Genomic DNA, 22,600 nt, shown 5'->3' on the forward strand with positions numbered 1-22,600 from the left:
AATCATTATATCCACCAATGTAGAAAATGGCTGTCAATAACTGGATGGTTTAACTATGTGTTTGAATATAAAATATTTTCTTTGATATCATATTACAGTATGGATTTAGAATTGCTGTATTAAGACATATAAGCATATACCAGAATCTACTGTTCAGATTGTTGTTTCTGCTATGCATCTGACTTACTGCACAAATTCACACAACTCTTCCACACCTGTCTTTACGTGTGCGTGTTGCTGGTATCGTTGCATCTTTATTTTTTTAATACTTTGTTATAGTAGGCTGCATTATATTTTTATTCTATGAATACTGCATATTAAATCTATGTTCTTCCTTTTTGTAAATGACAGTCACTGGAGAAAACAACCTATGAATTTCTTTGTACATGTGCATGTGGCAATAAAGCTTTTACATTTACACCTATTGCTTGTACCGAATGTTCTTGGTTAACTTCCACACACTCTCCACTCTCTATAACATTAAATAGCTTTTCATAATAGTGGTGAAATTCATCCAGAGATGCTAGTTAGAGTGCAATTATAAACTGTGCTATAAGTGCCTGTGTTTATCTAGCAGCTAATTCACACTTCAGCATCTTTACAGCCTTTTACAGTATAAGCCCCTCTCTCCTTGTAAAGCTGCTTGCATCCAGTCAGCAGTATCTGTGTTTAGATGGTTTGACAGAAAGAGATTTCAGGTGTCGTGCAGTGAAGAGGGAGAGCATGGGAATGTGGATTTTCACCGTTTGGCAGAATCAGTTAACTATCCATCACACAAAGCTCAGGTTACGCCGACATGCAGGTTCTACTCCACTGGTCATCGCTTTCCTGACAGGACTGTTTTCTGTCAGTGAGTGCTTATTGTCTGGCTTTCCCTATTTTTTTTTTTTTTTTTGGGAATCATTTGACTTATTGCTTCAGAGTAATAATTATTCTGCATAAGAATAAAATGAGAAATACAACAGTGGAACTCTAAAACCTTTTATTCATATCAAAAAACACAACATGTATAGCATACACCATACATACAGAATGAGTTTCGTACAGTAACAGATGTACCAACACACCAACAACATACATGTATAACATTACACAACACATTGACATATTTACAAAGTACAATCAACACTATCAGACTCAAAGACTGTAAGTTCATCAGATTTTTTAGCGTCAGTACTACAAAAACCATGACAGAAAGTCTACCTTTTACCTTTTGTACACACACAATGTAGACAATAGTGTAATTCAACTACTCCTCTAAATGTGCTGTCTGAGCGCTGTGTATGGGTGATACTATCAAAGAGTCACAGATAGCAGTGTGGAATGGCCTGATGTCAGCAGATCAGATCCAGGATCTGTTAATAATGAGTCAGATCTGATAGAGACTAGCTTAAGTGTGAATAAAAGCTGACTGAGGATCTGATAACGAGGCTGACTGTGGTTTCAGGGAGTGACGCTCGCGGTCGTTCGCGGCTGACTCAGCTGTTACTGTGGGAATCAAAGCCTTTTTACTCTGCTGTCACACGCTATAGTGATCTCAACTGTCCCAGTCAGCGCAAACTTTGTGTGTTTGTGTGTGTGTTGTCTCTCACAGGTGAATCTCTCTCAAACAAAAGTGAACAGACAGGTAAAAAATTCCCGTCAAGAGTCTTTTCAGACCAAACTTTTCCCGCTCAATGTCTTATTAAACTTCTGTGCCCTCACGATGGTAGATGATTCCTGTGGAGCCCAGTGAGGGGTAGAAATGCCCGTTGGAGCCACTGTACTGGCTGAGGATTGGGCTAGTGTAGCCTAGGGAAGAGTGGGTGGGTGAAGAGGAGAGCACAGAGGGAGCTGGCACTTGTGGCACCCACTCTGGGCCGCCTGAGTTGGGGGAGTAGCTGCTAAAGCTCCCAGGTTGCGCAGGTCTATGAGGCCCATCTAAAGGAAGGTGCAGTGGCCTGTTTAACCCATCACTTCCCACCTCAGTAGCTGCTGCGGCTGTCACTCCAGACATCTCGGTTAAGAAGCTGCTGAGACAAGGTGCTGGGCCTGATGATGGAGAGGGGATCCTGTCCGCTGTGGGGGAGATGTTAAGGGAGGTTGAGTGTTTAGGGCTGCCCCTCTCGCTGTCACCTGAATCTGGAGCCCCTGAGCCACTGTCGCCCCCGGAGAGGGAATCGGACTTCCTCTTTCTTTTGCGGCGGAAGTTTCCGTTGTCGAACATCTTTTCGCAGTTTGGGTCAAGTGTCCAGTAGTTGCCCTTGCCTGTGATGTGAGATGTTGAGATAGTGAGGTTCAATTTAAATAACTTAGCATAACGCAACACGCCAAGAAAAAACTACAGCACATTCAGAAAGCACTGCAAATGATATGAATAAATCATATAAGTCTTCCCTTACTAGAGAGAGGTATTCATAACAGAAACAAAAACAATCAGAAAAGAAAATATTACCTGGATCATCCTCATCTCTCGGTACTTTTTTGAAGCAGTCATTGAGTGACAGGTTGTGTCTGATAGAATTCTGCCAGCCCGCTTTACTCTTGTTGTAGAAAGGGAAGTTGTCAGCCACGTACTGGTAAATCTGGCTCAATGTCAGTCTCCTGTCTGGCGCCCCGTGGATAGCCATGGCGATGAGAGCCGAGTAAGAGTAAGGCGGCCTGACCAGCTTCATCAGGTCTTCCTGCGAGGGGAGAGAGAACCAGCTCAGCTCCCCTCCTGGACCCCCAGCTCCGGCAGGACCCAGGTAAGGCCTCTGCATGCCGTAGTGCTGAGGGACAAAGGGAGGACCGGGGTTACCAGGTGGGCCGGTAGTAGCCAGATAGGGCGGTGTGTTGATGCTGGAGCCGTTGAACCAGAGGTAAGGGTTTGGGGAAGAGGTGCTGTACTCGCTCAGGTCGTAGGATGTCGGAGTGGTGCGCTGAGGACTTGGCAGCGAAGGAGGTGGGTAGTAACAGTCACTGTACATGCTGAGCTCAGGGGGCTCCTGGCCGAGGCTGGGGAACTGTGGGCCACACCGAGGAGGAGACTGGCCCTGGGCCTCAAATGAAGACATTGTGAGATTTCTCCTCACCTCTCAGAGTCTCCTCTGCACCTTTTGCCCTTAGCTTGTCCTCTCTCTCTAAGCAAATCTTTCAGCAGTGGTTTTGTCGGCCTCCAAAAGTCTTTTTCTTCTTCACACCTTTGCAGGTATTTGAATGTGAGCTGATCCAAATGGTGGTCTTGGAACTTCCAAGTTGTAGGCTCCTCTTCTCCACCCCTGCCTTGTCTGTTTGCCCTTGCTTTGTCAAGATGTCACCTGTCATACCTGCTTTATCTGTTTCCCTGGAAACGCCCACTGTCTCCTTTGATTGGCTGCTTTTCGCAGGTGAGGAGTCTGTCCCTGCTTTCTCTGTTTTTTTTTTCCTGCTGTCAGCTAGTTCACTACCTCCAGGGGTTTTGTTCACCCTCAATTAAATATTTTTCCACTCAAGCTGTTACTCCAGCATTAATTGAGTTCAGTCATCTGTATCTTTTTTTTTTTGATGAGCATGATGCAAATTCAAACAGACTGAAATAATACTGTTCGTTTATTTAGATTGTATACTTTAATAATATTCTTTCTCCAGCATGCTACTGCTGCTGTCATGGACCGCTTAGTCATTATGAAGATAAACAACCAACCACCTACAAGAGAAAGATGATTTTGTGGACACTCTGGCTAATGTTTTCCTTTTTAAATGTTTTGGATATATGCAATATTTAATATTACATTACTAATACAGCACAGTACTATTTTCTGTAAAGGCCGGGCCACACTTATAAGCCTATGTTATAAATAAAAAATGATAATTATGATAAACAAAGCAATAGCAGTCCTGTAATGGCCTCTTTTTACCATTTGCAGCACATGCATCATAGAACTAGGAGAAATATGTAACATTACATTTGTAGGAATAGTGGTCTTATTACCTTATTGTGTAAAATATTAAACTGAAAGTGAAACTTATCTTCCCTCAAAGTCACATTTATTTATTTATTTATTTACTTTTTGAAATATGCATGTGTTTTGGAAGTGCTACTGAGCTGGATAAATGAGACTTAGATTGCACTACACTTGTTGTGTTAAAGTTTGTAAACAGATGTTTTGATATAGTTTTGATAAACAAGGTGGTCCCCAATCAATCAATTAATCAATATGTCCACCATTTTCAGTGGAGGCATGCAAGAAAACCTGAGTTCATGAATTGAAAGTATGGCATGATTTACAAATGGTAATTCTGTGGGTGAAGTATTACTTTAAGTTGGAATATGTAGTATTTTATTATTCAGCCAATTCAACTTTAGTCTCTGTAACTGGGACTGAAATGCCAGCCTGTTTTTCTTTTATATGTGTAAGCTAATATCCTGTTTGATATTTATATTATTACTTTATTATCAAGATAAGATAACATAGCATAACATAACATAACAACATAATTTGTTGTCTGTCAACACTTCCTGACAGGGGTCGCAGGGGTCGCTGGAGCCTATCCCAGCTGACATCGGGGGATAATGGAAACAAGAACCATAATTAAAAACAAAACAAAACAAAAACAAACAAACAAAAAGGCAATAAAATAAAATAATAAATAAGTGTAATAAGTGAATAGTGTAAAAAACAGAGCAGCTAAAACAAGTAAACAGTAAAGAAAAAATGCAGAGCAATATAGCCTAGTAGGTAAACACCTAAACACACAGGGCAGTGTCATAAGTAAACAGTAAAAAAGCTACATCTATTAAATTGGCAGGCTGATGAAATTTGTAAGTGTAGATATTGCACAGTTTAGCATTATTATTAATGTTCCAAAGTCTTGCCGTCACAATGTATCCTCCTGCCTACAGTGGCTGTCTAATATGTACAACCCGTTTATGGAATAAGACTGTTGATAATTCATAGGAAGCTGACGTCATCACGAAAATGCGCATTGCGTCGTTTTATTCCCTCAAATTAGCGCGAGCTCTATTTCAAACTGACTTACTGAAGAAACGCCCTCTACCGTAAGTTTTTGCACAGTTTATAATTAAATAACACCTCTTACCCCACAAACTGCTTATTGAAATTCCTGCTAGCGTTTGGGAATACCATTATTCCTGTTGACATGTCGAAATCAGTCAAAAACTTCATATCAACTATAATATCATGCTAACTCGACCTTGCTAACAGTTACACCGCAGCGTCGTAAGCTAGCTAGCTAACTAACGTTTACCTTTGCTGCCGTGACCTAACGTCAGTAACGGCTTGCCGGTGCCACTTAAGTTAGCTCAAGTTTTTTGTTGCGGAGAAGTTTATTCGCGATTAACCGACGGCTGATTAAGGTCATATAATGTGAACGTTACCGGTTTGTTTAGATGGCCGATGCAGAATCACTTCCCGAGCCACCGCAGAGCAGCAGCGACGACGTGTTGGAGATGAAAAGGGATTTGGAGAGACTCATAGAAGACACTGAAAATTTATCAGGTGTGTTAACGTTACTGTGTCTCATTGCATTGTCACACGGTGTTAGGAAGACTTCAGTTAATATCTTTGCATTCGAAGACTCAGGTTTGGCTTGGAGTTGTGTTAATACAGATATTATCCCCCTCTGTCCACCTGTAGTGCAGCTCACCTGGATGTGTTATGACATGGCGGCGCTGAAGACCAGTCCTGAGCTGTGGGACTCCATGCAGAAACTGGAAGAAGCCCATCATAAATGCAGAGCAGTTGTGTGTGGAGACCAAGAGCAGGAGCCAGAGATGGGCACATGTCCTGATCTTACTGTCATAGCTACTACTCAGATGTGATGTCAAAGTTTACACAAGAATACTGTACTAAACAGTAGGGACAATGGCTGATGGAGTATTTAAATCTTTTAAAGTAAATGCTAAAGCTCTGTTTTCATTTTTACTTGGAAGAAGCAGGTATGTGGACTGATTTTTCTGCTCTCTGGTGTAAAACAGTATGTTTCATTCAGTAATGTGCAGACTGCATCTCTTTGATAGTTGTTACTTGATGTTAGTATGATCTGCAAACTTTGTTTCGTAGGTACCAAAGTGTTTTGTTCTGCTCTGATCTGTTACATTGAATAATAATAATAATAATAAACAAAATAAATGAGAATGTGTTGTGTGTTTTTATAGACATGGATGTACAAGCATGACACCTGTTTTATTGTATCTGTGTCATTTTATGTTTGTTTTAATTAGAATGTTACATCAGCATAAGTTTGTTAGATTTTGTGTGTTACATAAATTAATAGTTGACATAAACGGTTTTGTTCTTATGCATTTATTTTTCAGATGGAGAACACAGAGAAGAGCACAGAGCAAGCTACTTCAACTGCCTGCACTGATCTGGAAAACATACTGAAAGGGCTGGACTCCTTGTCTAACTGCATGGATCAACTGGCATGTATGTACAACAAGTTTATCCCCATCCACTCCCTGCACACCTCCAAAATGTCAGTAAGCATCAATTATGCCAGTAAGATGACCTTTATGATCGATTTGCAAATATGCAAAGCACATGATGTAACTGTTACCCTAGATCTGAAATGTGATAGCCAAAAATGGATTATTGTGCACCAACTGCTGCTCAAATTAGCCTCGCTCGTAGATGTCAGTGGTGCAGCATTACACGATGCTACATGATGTCTGTCAGTTCGCACTCTGCTGATGGGCAGATAGGACTAACGGAAGGATTTCCCTCACATGGTTGTCCATCATGCCATTTGATGTGAGGCATAATGTTGCAACTTCTTTTTTTGCCAGAGGGGACAGCTGTGGGCAAAGAGGCTGTCACAGTTGTCTGCTTGTTGTCTTACTTGATTAGAGCTATCTGCTTATTTCAACAACTCAACGCCTGAAAACAAACATCAGAGGTTTGGTGTCAGTGTTGGCTGTCGCCCCTCCACTTTTTTTTTTAACACTATATTGTTTTGGCTTGTAGTTTATAGGAAATGAAACAACTTTATTTTACGCTATTAAGAAATTGTAAAAGATATGCTTGAGCAGATGTCAATCAACCTGTTATCGTAGAGAGCTGTTGTCAGTTTTGAATTTAAAACCCACTAAAACAAAAAGAAAATTGTTATCCTAGATGTGAAATACTCATTTAGTCATTTAGTTTGTGTGTGCTGTCTCACCCCCTAGAGTTATAATTGTTCCAGCTGTGAGTTGCTCCTCTTTTTCAATCTGGATTGCATTATAGAACAATTCTGTTCTGTTCTGTTCAATCTGAGTGTTTTGAGTGAATTTTACAGTATTAATCAGTTTCCCAGAGCTTACACAAACATTTTCAAACCCTAGTTAGAATTTATGTGTAGAATATTTGAATATATCTGAATAAATAGCAGTTTGTCAATGATCACAAACAATTTACGTTGTTCAGGCGAGTTACTTCTGTCTGAGTATCGTATCTTTGCATCAGATACAATGAATACTGCTTTATAACAGGACAAAATAGAGAGGAGTGTACACTAATAAAGATATGTCATGCAGGAATTGTCAGTTACTGTTAGTAAAAAACTATTGTCAGCAAAATAGAAAGTAAAAGCCAACCCCAGATTCACTCTTGTTTGCTTTGTTTTTCAGTGCTGTGTCCATGATTTTTGGAGCTTCCTTTTGGTTGCGTGCTGCTTACTGTCTTGCACCTACGTGCTACCTTTATATACAGTCATGACCTCACCTGCATGCGGTGCACAGTAACATCCAGAACACAGTTAGATAAGAAGAAAATAAGAAAATACAGGCAGAGGGCAGAGTCTCTACAGATGAAGAAACTCCTATACACTTCCAGGAGGTCATACGTGAAGACTGAGAGGGATTCCTTCTGTATGAGTCTCTACATTTTTTTTTTTTAAAGATAATCCTGCATAGTATACCTTTAAGTTTATCATTCAGGTCATTTCCTGTTAGGTACTATCGTCCTTGGTGTGAAGCCTTATATTTTTTGGAATGTGACTTCTGAACATCTTAGAACTGTGGTGACCTGAGGCATTTGTGAGACAAGGTATTTGTCTTATGCCTGCAGTGCGAACCCAGCTGAGGCAATGTGATCTGATCATTTGTGTTGGCCACCCTGACAAGTCAGTGTTTCTGAAAATCCAAGAGGCTCTGAAGCAGCAGCCCCCAGCTTGACATGACACTGAGGCATGAAGAACAAAGGTAATGCTGTGTGTTTGTGTAAAACATAGTTTAATGGAATATACACCATAAGCTTTGCAAAAATCATTCTTTCATTCTGTTTGCTAAAAATACAAATGAAGTAAGCAAAAAAAGGAAAAGAATTATGTAATAATGACCTTTTGTGTTTGCGAAAATTGTGACGTTTGTTTGGTTCCAAAAAGGCTTCTAAAAAAGCCACAAGTATGCATGCGTACAAATTAGCATACAGAGGCAGATGCAAACACCCACATTAAGCTTGGTGTTGGTGCTGGTCAGAGTCCCGCAGGGTGCAGCAGACAACACTGGCTCGGCGCTTCAGAGCTCTGGTCTGTGGCATCAATGAGCAGCAGCGGAGTGTGTGTGTGATGGGTAATCATCTCCTTCACCCCGGGGAAACTCTGCAGCACAGCAGCACACAAAAAAGATGACAGGGACCTAATGACGCAGCGCAGCACAAGTCAGCATCAAACACTCCCCGAGGCGTGCCACAAGATGTCAACTTTTCAGTTTAAGTGAATACAGACTTTTTCTCTCATTTTAACATCATAGTTAATGGCATCATCATTTTTAGTTTACCTTGGTATTTTTGAGGCCAGTGCCGAGGGAGTAGGAGTTGCCTTGGTTACGAATCATAATGTTGTAAACCCTGCCTTCTTTCAGCAGCATTAGGGTGTAGGGGTGCTCAACCTTGCCTTGTGTGCTGTCCCTTACCACAAATGCCCCATCCTAAAGACACAAATATGGACAAATCCATGCACACACAGACAAATAGAGTCAGTTCAATGTGATACTGCAAGTTAAATCCTGTAAAATTTCACCTGCACGGTTTGTGTTTATGTGTGTGTCTGTGTCTGTGTTCCAGGAAGAGGAGGATGAGATATATGAGACCGTGACGGGCAACACCTGACCTTGTTCACCTCTCTGAGAGCAGCTTCAGCTTGATGTCTGGTCACCTTTCCGCCATACCAGCTGGGATCCAAGCCCTGGATGCAACATAATAAGACACTTATAGTAAGGACTACATAAACTAACTCTTCTCATTTCTCTTTAACACTGACAGAAATGTGCTTTACACTATTGTTGTAAAAGAAATATAACAGATGTTTCCAATTATCCAACCTAGTGAATAAAATGCAAATCTTTTGAGCTGAGAGCAGACAGAAGGGTCCTACCACTGTGTCCTTTTTACAACATTGCCATCTGCTGTTTCCCATCTGAAAGTACTCAAATGTGGGTGTAATTGCACAGAAAAGCTCACCCTTACCATGTGTGTTCTCCAGCAAACAAACTAAAATAATGGAAATTATTACTCAGTTGTGGTTCCACTTTTGATTCTCACCTTTCTTGGACCTGGCATTGAATTTTTAACCTGAGAAAGCTCTACTGGCACTGGAGGAACGGGTTTATCTGCTCTGGGAGGGGAGAGATGGAATGAAACACAATTAAAAAGCCTAAATAATTGTATACTGGGATTGAAGGGCTTGCTACACTTATAAATTGCTCAGGGTTCCGTATACCTGTTGGCCACATCTATATGTTTCGGGGGTCTTGGTTTAGGGGTCTTGCTTGTGGATGATCCAGGAGCCCTGTCAGTGCTGCCCTCTTGTGGACATGATGGATAGTGTGAAACAGAAGCGAAAAGTCACAACATTTTGCTGTTCAACTGTTACAACTACTCCTAACACTACATGATAAGCAGCGCATACTTGATTTTTTAAGGTCTGTCTGGGATGGGCCAGAGTGCCCAGGCTTCTTGCTCCTGTCAATAGTCAGATTTGGTTGACTGGCTGGTGCTGGGAATGAGAAAACGCATTTTACACAAGGATTAGATCATTAACATCATCAAGAAGTCAGGTGGTTGTGGAGTTTTTAAATGTACCACAGTCACCTGGTGCTTTGAAAGGTCTCTGAGAGGTATGGCTCATTCTTGGTGGATGAGGGTGTGGAGGTTTTGAGGTCCTTTCAGCAGGAGTCGGCTCACGAACAGGATCTATTCACATACATACATAAACAATTTTTTAAGTTTGGCCTGCAAGAAATGGGAACAATTCTGCAGACAAACTGATATGTTTTCTGGCATGCTTGCATGTCTCTGTGAACAGCACTGTTGTTGAGGTTGCTTTCTGCTACCTCTGTAGTGACTGTCCTGATGTTTAGCCAATCCCAGAAGTTGAAGTGGCTTTATTATGTCTGCAGAGGAAGGCTCGTCGCAGCTCTCTTCATAGGCCTCGTCACTGTCTTCTTGCTCAGTTGTTTGTGGCTCAGTCAGAGCACAGATGTAGCTGTCTTCCCCTTCCTCCTGGTTCGAACTCTCATAGTCATGGTCGCTGTCATTGTCCTGACCACAGCCCAGACATGAGGCACAAGTAGTGGGCACAAGTGCAACTATCAATTTGTTCTGACACTGAAGTTTGAGTCATTAAAGTGGCCAAACTTTTAAAGATAACTGGTGGCTTTTTACTTACAAACTCATCAGAGTCCCAAAGTTCTTCCTGTACAAATACTGTAGGAAAATGAACAGTAAAAGAATGTAATCAGGCCTTAGTAATGATGGCTTTGTATCAGTGGCATAGTTGAACCCAAGTGGTGTTTACCTTGTTTTGGGTATTTCTGTGCCTTTGATCTGCACAAAAAAATAAATGAGAAAGTCATACATTGTTCAGTTACAGTGACACTTTCAGTAGAAGTTGTAAATAAAATCAGTTTTAGTACTTAAGACCAAAGCCCCCCTTCTTCTGGTCCATCTTGTTGATTTCATTTTGGATCTTAGTGATTATTCTATGAAGATACAATATATGTTTTTCATCAATATTTTTGGTTGGAAAACTGTTTGATGTCAGTGAAATAAATAAATATTAAGTCAGACTCACGGGACATAAAGGCTGGGGAACACTTGAAGGTCACATGCAGTCATTTGCTGGATGATGTAGATTTGAATATTAGTGAGAAATAGAAAATCAGTTGCTTGTGTTTTAGAACAGTAAATAAATGGAATGGCCTCCAGAGCTACGGGCATACTTACCACGAACTGTGCTCCATTTATGCTGCTCTTTATCACTAATCTGTCACAGCCGGATAACTTAAGCTGAGAAGATGTCACACACTTTTAGAACATGTAGATTAACTTTTACTGTATGTTTGAAGTTATATAGTCGTCTGGAAATAGTGCAGCCCAGTTGCCAGAAGAAAATGTTGGCATTGCACATTTCTGCAAACCCCGGATGTGTTACATTTGTTTGTTTCATACATGGCATATCAACGTTTTTGAAGTGATGTTCTGATTATATGTGTATGAGCTCACTTCACTTTGTCATCGTGAGGTGGAAGGGATGATGAATGGAGTAAGACCTAGCTGAGACGGCTGCAGACAACTATTTGAGATCAACAAAAAATTCTGGCACCAAAACGGTGTATATTAAGCCAAAAAATTACTCGCTCCTAACTAAAACCAAGTGGTTTTTTTGTGACTAAACATAACCACACATTAACCACAGTACAGCAATGCTGAAATGTAAAGAGACTTTTCGACACATCCGCTACATATTAACATACAATTATCATAAGCAACATATCCGTGGTTTGCAGAAATGTGTGCAGTGCCGACATTTTTTGCTCATAAGCTCAGGAAAGTGTCAGATTTGGTTTTAAAATATAATGCATCAATTTGTGGCGGAGTAATGCAAGACAACGAACACTGAAAATGCAGAAACGGAACTGTTGCATACATTACTTAATCAGTATGTATTAAATAGTGTAGATTTTTACTTAGTTTCATACATATTGTATAGTCCCTTTATTTAAGATAAATATTTTTAACACTTCAGATTTTAAATTAACTTAGAAGAACAAAATGAAACTTAAGAACTCGACTGCTACAGAAGACATTAAACTGGTTTTTTTTGTTTGTTTGTTTGTTTGTTTTTTCACTCATAAGCTGCGTTTTTGATACTTACCCTCCTCATGTAGTCAGCAAGGCTTTGGGGATTCCATCCCATCACCTCCACTTTAGAGGGAACACTGTTTAAACTCATTCTTCTGCCTTGTAAGTGTCACATTCGCCAAAAAGTTAAGGGTTTAATGGCAGCAGTATGCTCACAAAATGGAAGCTCTTGCAGTCCTGAACACACTCAACCTACCGTATAAAATGAAAGTTTAGCATAACATCTCTGTCCTTTAAATAAACATTTGTGGTGGCACATCGTCTTACTTGTCTGTTTCCGTGGTTATTCTTGAGATGTGTGATGTCAGTGCATGCACTCACTGCAGAGTATAGGTATCTCTAAACATAGACTGCTGATTTCCTTTCAGATACCTAGAAACATTACCACATGCTTCTAACTACATACAGTGCATCAGTTTAGTTTGTACTAATGTGCACTAATGTGTTTGATTTTTGACTGAACAGCAGGACATTGATGTGAGATGCAGATTTCTCAAACAATTTTAAACATGGTCAGCTCTAAATGGACTGAAATGATACTCATACATTTGTGTTGCTGTCCTCAGCCTGCCTTGTGTCAGGCCTCTTGGTATCTCACACCCAGGTGAGAGAGGAGGGCAGAGGAGAAAAGGGATGATCAATCACGCTCAAATCTTCTTAGACCCCCAGGCAAGTCTGGGTGAATACATGAGTCCTCCTGGGGGGTCCCTGTGGGAGATCACCCCTGTTTTCCTTTTCTGTCCTGAATGGGAAACATATCCCCCCAGTGAAAGACATGATACTGCCAATGTGAAGGAAGCAGGAAAGACAGGATGATTATAAAGCAAGGGATGCAACAGTTTTAGAAAGGTTAAATCAGTGTTAGGTAATATTCAGAAAAATGTGGTTGATTTTATGAAGTCTGAAAAATGTTTCTTTCATTCTTCAAAACTTGCAGGATCAATAACTGACACTTTATATGGAGAAGATGGTTTATGAATAGATGGACAGCTGTGGTCATCTTGCTTGTAGATCACAACCAAGCAACAGCATCATATGGGACCAATATGGAACCAGTAATGTACTCAGTGGAGAGTGGAGATAAAGGGGTGGATTGGTGAGGGCTTCCTGCGGGGCAAAACCTTCATTAACACACAGCAGGATAGCATGGGAAATACAGGACATCCCCAGAAGCAAACAGACAAATGGGAAGGATGGGAGGGAGTATTTTGGTCTGTGAGAGTGTTACTTGATCCTCATTCAGTAAGGATTTTCTGTCACTCTGTGTGTAGTGGTCTCACACTTTCTCTGTCCCTGTACCTGCGCTAGAAACCTATTTTGTCCCCCCAAAAAATTACATTTACCCATATATATTTATGTGGAGTTGTATGCTGTTTGTGGCCAGAAGAAAATGTTGGCTTGCATGCTTCTGCAAACCACAAATGCGTTACATTTGTACCTTTCATTTGCATTATAGGAATGTTTCGAAAGTGATGTAGGGTATGAGCTCACTTCGTCCTTTGGAGGTGGAGGGTATGGTGGAAGGCATGACACCTAGGCAAGACACTTGCCAAGCTGCAGACCACTGTGTGAGACCTAATGTGTTGCTTAAGTGGTAATTCCATAATACGGTAAAACTTTAATTAATTAAAAGCCTAGTCCCTATTAAACTCCTAGTCTCTTTTACTAACCCAATGTTGCCACACATTTTGACAAAGAAACAGCTGTCTCAATTAGATGCCTGGTCTGGTTGCCAAGCAGTCCTTTTTTATAGAGGTTCTTTGGATGTATAAAGCCAGGTTTTTGGCTACCTCAAATTGTGTGTCCATTCCTCGATTAGCCTGTAAGATATTCATATTCCTTTAGTCCATAAGGGTCCTCAGATCAAAACAATCAAAAGGATTTTTCATAAAAAATAATCAAAGTTATAAGTATTGTTTTAACCAACCTGGTCTTGTTCCAAAGTTGTCGAAGTCCAGCACATGGACAGTGACATCAGACTCTGATATGTCGGCACGGTATGCAGCCAGTCACCATTATAGTTTAATGGTGCTTTGTGGCGTCAGGAGGAAACATGGCAGGACAAGAGTGCATGTTAAGGCGGCAAAAGTCAGACGAGAACGAGTGGGAGGGGTGGTGGAGGGGTCCAACAAACACCAACTCTCACCCGGGAGAGCAGTGTTGGTGCCCTGGAAGACTTTAAAGCCAAACCTTGGTCTATTTTTCTAAACCTAGCCATTTACTTTTGTTGCCTAAACCTAACCACGTTTTCTTGTTGCCTAAACCCAACCACGTGTTAGTTGTTGAAGGAAAAAAAATGTCAATTTTTATCGAGTTAGTGTGTTTATTTTGAAATAGACTGTAAGCCGTAAATTTCTTGTGAAAACAGAAGTGTATTTTGAAAGAAGACAATGCTATAAAAGGCATTACTTGACAACCAACGCACCCAGGGTACCTTCCACGTGGTATCTAGATGTGGAAAGTCCTTGACCAAACATCGATATGTGACGAGGTCAGAGTGAGCATGTGTTGTTTTAACAGGATAAAGTTGTGTTGTGTTGGTATGCCAGTTGCCGTATGCCTTGAGTGCCGTAACTCTCTTTCTCTCTGATTCACTGTCTGGTGGAGCTTGATCAAATAAATGATTCATATCTGAAGCCTAATATTTAAATAAGTAATGCTCATACTGTTTTAAAAAACAATTTGATTGTATTTCCTGATCTTTGATGAGCAATAGTTTGGAATGAATGCCTGCCCCAAATAAAGGCTTTGTTGATTTTAGTGATATAAGTAAATAATAGCCAGGGCTATTAATTGAATTTTATGGTATGTCAAATTTGAAACAACAAATGGGAAGAAGTGGCTCCCATCAAGTTGTCAGAGTTCTTGTGGATGTTTGTGGCACCAGTTGATCTACTGTATATTAACCCATGCAGTAATTTCTCTCTTATCTCCTCATTTACTGCTTCTATAGTAACTGGTCTGTAAAGATGGTGAAACAGCCTCCTCCCACCCCTCTCCCCCAGGCATGGACCCCCTCATGTAGGTAATATCCATGCCATCACTCACTTAGCTGAGACAGTGGCAGATTTATGACACGTCCAGCTGAGAGGAAAATTTTTGCAGAGACAGGGGGTAGAGGAGAGAAGGAGGCAAATGAATGGCTCTTAAGACACAGATAGGCCAGTGGGCGGAGACGAGGCTCCTCTCAGACCTAATTACTTGCAAATTATAAGATTAGAAATTAACTTGCTTTCAGGGTGGAATCCGAGTCAGGCTTATTTATAACTGTCCCCTCACTGGAGTTGCGGTGTAATATCTGGACCCCTCAGTGACCCACTTTGCTGTGAAACAGTGAATTTTGGTCACAAGTGTGTAAACGCGTTTCCCCTGGAGGCTTTGATGTATTGTGATACATTTGCTTTGTCTGTGGGATGTGACTCGGATAAGGCAGTGTTGGCCCGGATTATCAGGCCAAACAGTAACTTGTAGCGGTGTAAATGCTTCCCTAATTTGTCTTTCAAAGCCTCTCTGCTCTTTGAATGAAATCAATACACGCTGACATCAAAGTGATAGTGGTTCAACGCTGGATCAACACCTTGGTTAGGTGCGAACTGCACCATGTTATCCGTGTAATCCTCTGTTAAGTGTATTCGGCTCATTCTTATTCTAATAGATTCTTGTGTGCCTTCTCCTAAAATCCAATGACCCTGGGATTTATTAAGTAAAATTATGAAATGTTTCTGTAGTTATTGGCTGGAATGAAACATGACAATCAGAAGTCTTTATTTCTAACTTTTATTATAATCAAACAAACATAATATTCATAAATAGACACAAGTATTTATACAAGGAGACATGGGAAGTGCAGACATTTAACATCTTAATATGGGCTCTTATTTAACAGACGTCACTGTGATGTAGGAGCTCCTTTTTCACTTGGGTCCACGGTATTTCCGTCTAAAGCCGTGCCCATGAGCACCTTCCCTCCTGGCACACACGTGTTTGATCATAACCTGAGAGCAGTCCTCACAGTTCACCGTGCAGCACCAGTGGAATTTGCAGTTGCAGCTGCTCACTACCTCCGTGCGCCTCTCCTCCACCCTAAGGCCGCATTCATGACACAACCTGCGGCAGCTGCGCCTCTCCCACTGGGTTAAACCCTCTCCGTGCTGCACACACTCCCGGCCCTCGGTCCCGTACAGCCCCACGCTGGTGTTTCTCCTGCAGTAGTCCGGGGAGTCCTCCAGGTAGATGAGCTCTGTCGGGGCCACGCTGCCAAACGCGTCCACGATAGCACCAGGGTTGTCCGCGCTGTTGCCAGCCCGCACGCGCTTTTTGTCGATGTCCAGTTTTTGAGCTTGGCTGTGTTTGGTCTTCAAGTAGTTGCCGATTTCTCTGAAATCTGACAGCTGTGTCCAGCAGGTTTGGACAGTGCAGCTCTCAGACATGCCATGACATCTACAGATGCGCTTCATTGTTGCTCTCACAGCCTGTTGGAAAACAGGAAAAGTTAATCAGTGCCAAGCCAGCGACCTAAAACGGTGTCATGTAATAAATTCTCGTTGTGCAAACAGTTCTTACCAGCCGTCCAGCTGCGTTGTTGTGCAGGTTGACAGCAGCCCTGGAGTCTTGACCCGTCTCCTGCGCGTCAACGTACTGTTTGGAAATCCTCTCTCCGAAATCCACGTTATCACTGCAGCCACCCCACAGCCAGCCACGACCACCTGCACACAAAATGTCACTTAAAATCAGCACCAACTTTAAATATCGAAAATTATAATTGATCCATAGGTCGGCCTAAGTTTTGTGCACAACACGTCACAAGCATGTTAAATATTTATGGAAACTTCACCTATTTTTCCATTGTTGGAGACGTCACAGCCGCAGTTATCGAGTTCCCCCAGACTACAGTTCCTGGTCAGAGTGTACATGACCCCCGCTGCACTGATGGCGTGGACGAAAGACGTCTCTCTGGTGGCTGGAAGAAGAAATAGGCAAAGAAATTAAAGTAATCAGTGAATATTTAGGAAATCCTCTAATGGTGATCTTTTAAAAATGACTTCGGTGACTTTTTTTTAATTACAAAAAATAAATAGAAATGGGCCATTGTATAGGAATGACTACAACACATTATAATTATAATTATAATCCATTTCGGCACATTATGCCCTTTATTTTTGGATATATTCCACACACATTTTACGCATGACGCATCACGTAATTTTTCCTTCAGCATATATGGACTTGTTTTAGAACTTGTATTTACAATTCAAACCTACCGCGTTTTAGTCCTTTCAGCTGAGTCGCGCTGTCGGGACAGTTCCATCTGTCCCACGCAAACTGGTGTCTGCACTCCTCGATCCCACTCTGTGCACCCACCTGCACGCTTCTTGCGTAGGTGAGATAGGCCTGCAGGAGAGGCAATGTCATTTTGTGACCTGATTCACATTTGAAAGGTTATCCTAAACTTGTCAGGGTTATCCCAGTAATTAAGTAGTTTCTTATCTACCTTAGGTCCCGTCATAAGTACGTTACTTGCCACCCTGAGAAAAAAATAGAGGATAAAGAATGAGATTAGTTTTTCTTAAGTCTACACATATAGAAAAGATACAGGTAAACCATGTAGATCTCTTACCAAGCATGTCCTGGGCATATTTTGAACAAAAGGGGCAGGATCCAAAGTATTGAATGCATTTTCACATGCACCGTTATCCTTCAAAGTAGAGATGTTGCTATTTTGGCCCTGCGTACTGCAACTTTTGTTTGAATGGAGGACAAATGGAACTCTTGTTCTTTGTCCCCGAGGTCCGAGAAAGCCGATTGGTTGACGGGTTCAGGAAACGCCTATTGCGCACTTCAAAAGGATGGCATTAGGCTCCACTTTATTTTCTTCCCATAGGCTGTATGACACCAGGGCACCAATATACAAAATCTTGCCAGTGACAAATCAGTCTGAGTCATGCATATTATAGAAAAAATATTTATTAGATAGCATTTTCAATTAAAAATATACATTTAAAATATTAGACACCTTTCAGACTTCACAGAAGACAGATCCAACAAATTTGATCCATTATCCCTTAAACGCCACCATGAACGAGTGAGCATTCGTGGATAGTTTGATTTCTGTACAGAATCAAATCAATAAGATCAAGTGCATTAAATAGCATCAGATGATATAACAGTTGAAATTGAAATGAACATTTCTGTAATACAGAATAATGCCTATTGATGTCCATATATGAAAAGTGATGAGCATAGTCTTTGCAACCAGTGGCAATCATTGCTGGCGCTCACGGTGCCTGCGCCTCGTTTTATTGTGTGGTTTTCTTCCACCGTCTTTACGTGTACAGTAATATTTTGTCACAACTTGAGTGCATTTGTCGCACTTCACCGTGCAGCACCAGTGAAACTTGCAGTTGCAGCTGCTCACAACATTGATGCGCTTCTCCACCACTCTGAGGCCGCATTCATAGCACAGCCTGCGGCAGCTCTTTCTCTCCCGCTGGGACATGTTCTTGTTACCCTTCAGACACTCCCGGCCCTCGGTGCCCTGATATCCCAGGCTGTGGTTCTTGACGCAGTAATCCGGGGAATCCTCCAGGTAAATGAGCTCTGTGCGGGCGATGCTCCGGAGAGCGTGCGCAATGGCTCCTCGGTTGTCCGCGCTGTTTCCAGCCCTCGCCGGCTTCTTGTCCATCTCCAGTTTCTTTGCATGCTCGTGCTTCAGCTTGAGGTAGTTGCCCACCTCTCTGAAGTCGGCCAGCTGCATCCAGCAGGTTTGGATGCTGCAGCTCCCAGACACTCCGTGACACTTACAGGCTCTCCTCATGGTAGCTTTGATTGCCTGCCAAGATAGCGAAACAGTTAGTTGGAAATGTAATTAATTGCACTACTTCTTCCTTCCAAGATCAGAATCAATGCGTAAATGCCACCAACAAAAGACATTTTTCCCTCCCCGGACCAAGGTTATTAATAAATGTTTCATTCTGACAAACTTAAGTGAGTAATAAAAGTAAAATCTTACCAGTCTGCCTGCCTCATTGTTATGCAGGTTGACGGCTGCGCGTGAGTCATGCCCACCTTCCAGCGCGTCCACAAACTGTTTGGAGATCTTCTCTCCAAACGCCACATTATCACTGCAGCCTCCCCAAATCCATCCTCTACCACCTGGGGATTAAAAATGCACATTTTTATTCAGTACTAAGAATAAAATGTTCATCTCACATAATCAAATCTAATTGTAAATAGACCACACATGGTGTAGAAATGTACCTGTCTGTCCAATTCTGGAGTCATCACAGCCGCAGTTGTCAAAGTCTCCCATACTACAGTTCTTGGTGAGCGTGTACATCACTCCAGCCGAGCTGATGGCATGGACAAAAGACGTCTCCCTCGTGGCTACAATGCAAAGTAAGCAAAATACAATGTTAGGCTTTGCAGCCCAAGTTGGCAACGCAGATGCGCAGTGGTTACGCTCAAATACTGTGCGTAAAAGGTGCGTAAGCTGTGCGTAAAGGCACGGTTGGAGATTAACAGGGTAACAATGTTGGGCATGTTGGGTGTTTTATTAATGAGGGTCTAGCAAGGAATTTTATCTTATGATTGTGTCCCCTCTCCATGGAGATCAGAGCGCACAATCCGCCACATCATCCTTTCTGCGTTGGAGGAATAACTTTGTGCAAAAGTGCCTGTGCAAAGTTGCGTTACTGGAATTGAACTCATCACCACTCCACCCCGATACATGTCCTTCATATGATGCAAATATATGGATACACGTCTCTTACCACTTCGAAGGCCGTTGTGTGTGGATAATTGGAGCCTGTTTTCTGGGCAGTTCCACCTCTCCCACGCGAACTGGTGTTTACACTCATGTATTCCACTTTGTGCGCCAACTTGCACACTGCCGGCATAAGTCAGGAAAGCCTTGGGAGAGGAAAAACGGGAAATGTTAGTCATCGTTGCATTTAATAAATAAGAAAATACATTAATTTATTGTAGATTCAGCTAAAACATTTGAATATACAGAGAGGATTTTACGCACAATAAGACAGATAAAAAATGTGTTTACCTTAGGTCCAGTCATGAGGAAGTTATTCACCGTCCTACAGAAAGGAAACAGAAAAGCCACGTTAATCCCAAGTCATTATACCACCAGCAAACACACATTTCAATGTAGTATTTTTAAATTGATTCCACCAAAAGGAAGAAACATACCAAGCAAATGTAAACTGACAGCACATGGACAGAACCATGGCTGGAAGGAGATTCAAAGGTCCCATCACAGCTGTATTCCAAACGGAGGCCTGTCTGTTTGTATCCCAGATGTGAGTGCCCAAAGAGAGAGGAGGGCAACTGAAGCTGTAGCCAGACTCCACGCCAATGATATTTATATGCTCTTGCCCGTTTGATTGACAGATTTGTCCCGCAGGTAACGCTCCACTGTGAAAATGCGACGACATTGATGCCGCGTCCTATAGACAAAAAGGAGCCGTCGGTGCATAAGTGCACTTCAAAGGAGTGACGCAGACAGTTAAACAGCCCCTCAGTCATTCATTCACCTGTCATTCCCAGGCTCTAATCCTTATGGACTTTTCCCACGAATGGAAGCATATTGAGTACATATATGAGCACTGATTTAAAACTTATTAAAAATGCATCAAGCTGAGGGTATTTAAATGATGCATATTGGAATAATATCTTGGTTTACTGTTTAGGGATTTGAGGAGGGCTGGGTTTCTGCACTGAGACCACACATTATAGACATAGCATTATCATCAGAAAACAACTTGGTTTCACTGAATGGCATTAAAGATGGCTCCTAATTATTAAATTACAGTCATACGTTAGGGAAATATACAATTTAATGCCTTCATATGTAGCTGGAAACGTTTGGGAAATGGCACCAGTGTCCCAGGGGGAAAAGACAGTGACTACAAAGCCATAAAGTCTTTCAAGAGCTGATGGTAGCCTATATAGTCATGTAAATACTGCCTCACACATCGGCGACATTGGCAGCGTTGTGATAATAGGATAATAGATGTTTCCCTGGGAAACAACTCGGTGTGAAAACAGTCTGGAATTTACAAGTCTGTAAACACATAAGATCTTTAATGCTTTAACCATTACATTGGGAGTTATTGTTGGTCATTTTGTTCTATAGATGGTTTTGATTTGTAGAGTTATACCCAAAAAACATATTGATAATTCATTCTAGAAGCGTGGGATTATCCAGCACTTAGTCCCATCTGATTCTGCTGATCATCCTCCTTGATTTAACTTCCATAATTACTGATCATTAACAGTCACCCTGCCAGTTTCTGTCATTCCATACTCAAACTGTGATTTGATGCGAGAGAAGTTACCAAGTTAGTGATTAACATTACAGCTTTTAAAACCACACTTGTCAAATCCCCTTTAAACCACTCAAAATCCCTTAAAACAACAATCCACTCATCGCGGTGAACAATGGACGGACGGCCGGGCGAGGTCCCCCGCACAATGGTGGAGAGGTGTAGGTGAGGATAATCTCTATTAATTAAATATCGCTCACATTCACTCTGCAATATGACTGAAACCTAGAGCCCCTCAACACCTGGCTGGGGAAATAATACAGAGCGATTATAATCGAGCTGCATGATTTGTAATTAACCCAAGGCGCATTAAACGATTTTAATGGGTTAATAACCTGCAAACAATAGTCCATCCAGCAGGGCGTGTTGCGGCATGGGTGCTAGATGGCTCCTAAACACCGAAACTCTTAAAGACAAGTCACGTGGGTTGTTAAGTGAATTAAAGAAATGGATTTTATTTATTAATTATTAGGCGATTAATGGTCAAATCAGAAATATTGTCACCTGTCAAATGTTTGGTTGGATACATATGTATTGCCATACCTTATAATTATTACCTTACGGATTTTTATTTTTCATGCAAGTTTGTGTATTCTATCTCCACCAGGAAACGGCAGGGTGAGGACATTTGACCACTTTGCTTAAAATAACATCAAGTAAAAATGCGCGCTAATTAAATTGTTCCAACAGACATTTCAGACACATTAGGCCGTCCGGTGAGCGCTGACGGGTGATTTATGGCACTGCAAGGTGAGAGAAATGGAGCAATAAAGGCTTAGGAGGTGACAGGCTTTACAGGCCGAGGGAAGGGTGGCAGGATTGGTGACGCCAACCAGAGACATCAGTCAGGTTATAAATGACCACTGTAGACTGGAATTAAAAATGACCTGTAATAAATAAATAATAGGCTATAAATATGTTATCTATCCTTAATGCAGAAAAGTTCCACAATATTAAACAAATTGTTAAACTCAAATCATTGCCTTAAAATGTTTTTTTTCAGCATTCTTTTCTATTATTTTGTTCTTTATTGTATTTTATATCAATTATTTTAGACAGGCACCTTTTTCAAATTCTACTTTTATTTCATAGTGCTATTTTTAGTGTTGCTCTTGCTTAATATTTTCTCATTTACATGACAGTATTGTGGTCACCAATCCCCGCCCCTCCTCGCCTTTCAGC

At 41.4% G+C, this 22,600-nt stretch overlaps 5 protein-coding genes across 7 annotated transcripts; 1 reads left to right on the forward strand and 4 right to left on the reverse strand.

Annotated features, from left to right (window-relative positions):
- Positions 1-967: 967 nt before the first annotated feature.
- Positions 968-3,442, reverse strand: foxi3b (forkhead box I3b). The gene is made up of 2 exons (XM_049585721.1): positions 2,435-3,442; positions 968-2,247 (listed from the first exon to the last, which is right to left on the reverse strand). Exons 1-2 carry the CDS (start codon positions 3,033-3,035, stop codon positions 1,685-1,687), a joined length of 1,164 nt encoding a protein of 387 aa, XP_049441678.1. The 5' UTR covers positions 3,036-3,442; the 3' UTR covers positions 968-1,684.
- Positions 3,443-4,656: 1,214 nt separating this feature from the next.
- Positions 4,657-6,292, forward strand: syce3 (synaptonemal complex central element protein 3). Of its 2 annotated transcripts, XR_007450059.1 has the most exons (4): positions 4,657-4,999; positions 5,351-5,459; positions 5,598-5,899; positions 6,278-6,292. XR_007450059.1 is itself a non-coding variant. In XM_049585673.1 (3 exons), exons 2-3 carry the CDS (start codon positions 5,351-5,353, stop codon positions 5,780-5,782), a joined length of 294 nt encoding a protein of 97 aa, XP_049441630.1. In that variant the 5' UTR covers positions 4,657-4,999; the 3' UTR covers positions 5,783-6,040. The 2 variants fall into 2 exon arrangements, 1 of the variants encoding a protein (XP_049441630.1); XM_049585673.1 differs by lacking the exon at positions 6,278-6,292 and having other exon boundaries at positions 5,598-6,040.
- Positions 6,293-8,200: 1,908 nt separating this feature from the next.
- lcp2b (lymphocyte cytosolic protein 2b) lies at positions 8,201-12,260 on the reverse strand. Of its 2 annotated transcripts, XM_049585672.1 has the most exons (14): positions 12,097-12,260; positions 11,166-11,228; positions 11,014-11,060; positions 10,856-10,921; positions 10,738-10,766; positions 10,609-10,646; positions 10,274-10,481; positions 10,032-10,133; positions 9,850-9,936; positions 9,661-9,745; positions 9,483-9,555; positions 9,052-9,126; positions 8,720-8,869; positions 8,201-8,541 (listed from the first exon to the last, which is right to left on the reverse strand). In XM_049585672.1, exons 1-14 carry the CDS (start codon positions 12,172-12,174, stop codon positions 8,416-8,418), a joined length of 1,227 nt encoding a protein of 408 aa, XP_049441629.1. In that variant the 5' UTR covers positions 12,175-12,260; the 3' UTR covers positions 8,201-8,415. The 2 variants fall into 2 exon arrangements, with proteins under 2 accessions (XP_049441629.1, XP_049441628.1); XM_049585671.1 differs by having other exon boundaries at positions 11,014-11,228.
- Positions 12,261-15,997: 3,737 nt separating this feature from the next.
- Positions 15,998-17,759, reverse strand: LOC125894475 (protein Wnt-8-like). Its single transcript, XM_049585877.1, has 6 exons — positions 17,701-17,759; positions 17,575-17,608; positions 17,345-17,474; positions 16,918-17,043; positions 16,647-16,789; positions 15,998-16,555 (listed from the first exon to the last, which is right to left on the reverse strand). Exons 1-6 carry the CDS (start codon positions 17,757-17,759, stop codon positions 15,998-16,000), a joined length of 1,050 nt encoding a protein of 349 aa, XP_049441834.1.
- Positions 17,760-18,064: 305 nt separating this feature from the next.
- LOC125894467 (protein Wnt-8a-like) lies at positions 18,065-20,690 on the reverse strand. The gene is made up of 6 exons (XM_049585868.1): positions 20,283-20,690; positions 20,137-20,170; positions 19,853-19,991; positions 19,341-19,466; positions 19,093-19,235; positions 18,065-18,912 (listed from the first exon to the last, which is right to left on the reverse strand). The coding sequence occupies exons 1-6, from the start codon at positions 20,525-20,527 to the stop codon at positions 18,346-18,348; spliced, it is 1,254 nt and encodes a 417-aa protein (XP_049441825.1). The 5' UTR covers positions 20,528-20,690; the 3' UTR covers positions 18,065-18,345.
- Positions 20,691-22,600: the final 1,910 nt, after the last annotated feature.

This window comes from Epinephelus fuscoguttatus, linkage group LG9 (genome assembly GCF_011397635.1).
Source record: "Epinephelus fuscoguttatus linkage group LG9, E.fuscoguttatus.final_Chr_v1".
NCBI lineage: Eukaryota > Metazoa > Chordata > Actinopteri > Perciformes > Serranidae > Epinephelus > Epinephelus fuscoguttatus.

What these genes read in the sequence shown, in the direction of transcription:
- foxi3b (XM_049585721.1), bottom strand. Translation starts at nt 3,035, where the DNA reads ATGTCTTCATTTGAGGCCCAGGGCCAGTCTCCTCCTCGGTGTGGCCCA. An exon ending in GAGAGATGAGGATGATCCAG is followed by an intron (nt 2,248 to 2,434) that starts GTAATATTTTCT and finishes CTCACATCACAG; the next exon opens with GCAAGGGCAACTACTGGACA.
- syce3 (XM_049585673.1), top strand. Translation starts at nt 5,351, where the DNA reads ATGGCCGATGCAGAATCACTTCCCGAGCCACCGCAGAGCAGCAGCGAC. An exon ending in AGACACTGAAAATTTATCAG is followed by an intron (nt 5,460 to 5,597) that starts GTGTGTTAACGT and finishes GTCCACCTGTAG; the next exon opens with TGCAGCTCACCTGGATGTGT.
- lcp2b (XM_049585671.1), bottom strand. Translation starts at nt 12,174, where the DNA reads ATGAGTTTAAACAGTGTTCCCTCTAAAGTGGAGGTGATGGGATGGAAT. An exon ending in ACAGAAATACCCAAAACAAG is followed by an intron (nt 10,647 to 10,737) that starts GTAAACACCACT and finishes ATTTTCCTACAG; the next exon opens with TATTTGTACAGGAAGAACTT. An exon ending in TCAGGACAGTCACTACAGAG is followed by an intron (nt 10,134 to 10,273) that starts GTAGCAGAAAGC and finishes GTATGTGAATAG; the next exon opens with ATCCTGTTCGTGAGCCGACT.
- LOC125894475 (XM_049585877.1), bottom strand. Translation starts at nt 17,759, where the DNA reads ATGCATTCAATACTTTGGATCCTGCCCCTTTTGTTCAAAATATGCCCA. An exon ending in TACTTATGACGGGACCTAAG is followed by an intron (nt 17,475 to 17,574) that starts GTAGATAAGAAA and finishes CCTCTCCTGCAG; the next exon opens with GCCTATCTCACCTACGCAAG. An exon ending in ACAACGCAGCTGGACGGCTG is followed by an intron (nt 16,556 to 16,646) that starts GTAAGAACTGTT and finishes GTTTTCCAACAG; the next exon opens with GCTGTGAGAGCAACAATGAA.
- LOC125894467 (XM_049585868.1), bottom strand. Translation starts at nt 20,527, where the DNA reads ATGTCGTCGCATTTTCACAGTGGAGCGTTACCTGCGGGACAAATCTGT. An exon ending in TGTCAGTTTACATTTGCTTG is followed by an intron (nt 20,171 to 20,282) that starts GTATGTTTCTTC and finishes TCCTTTCTGTAG; the next exon opens with GACGGTGAATAACTTCCTCA. An exon ending in TCCTCATGACTGGACCTAAG is followed by an intron (nt 19,992 to 20,136) that starts GTAAACACATTT and finishes TCCTCTCCCAAG; the next exon opens with GCTTTCCTGACTTATGCCGG.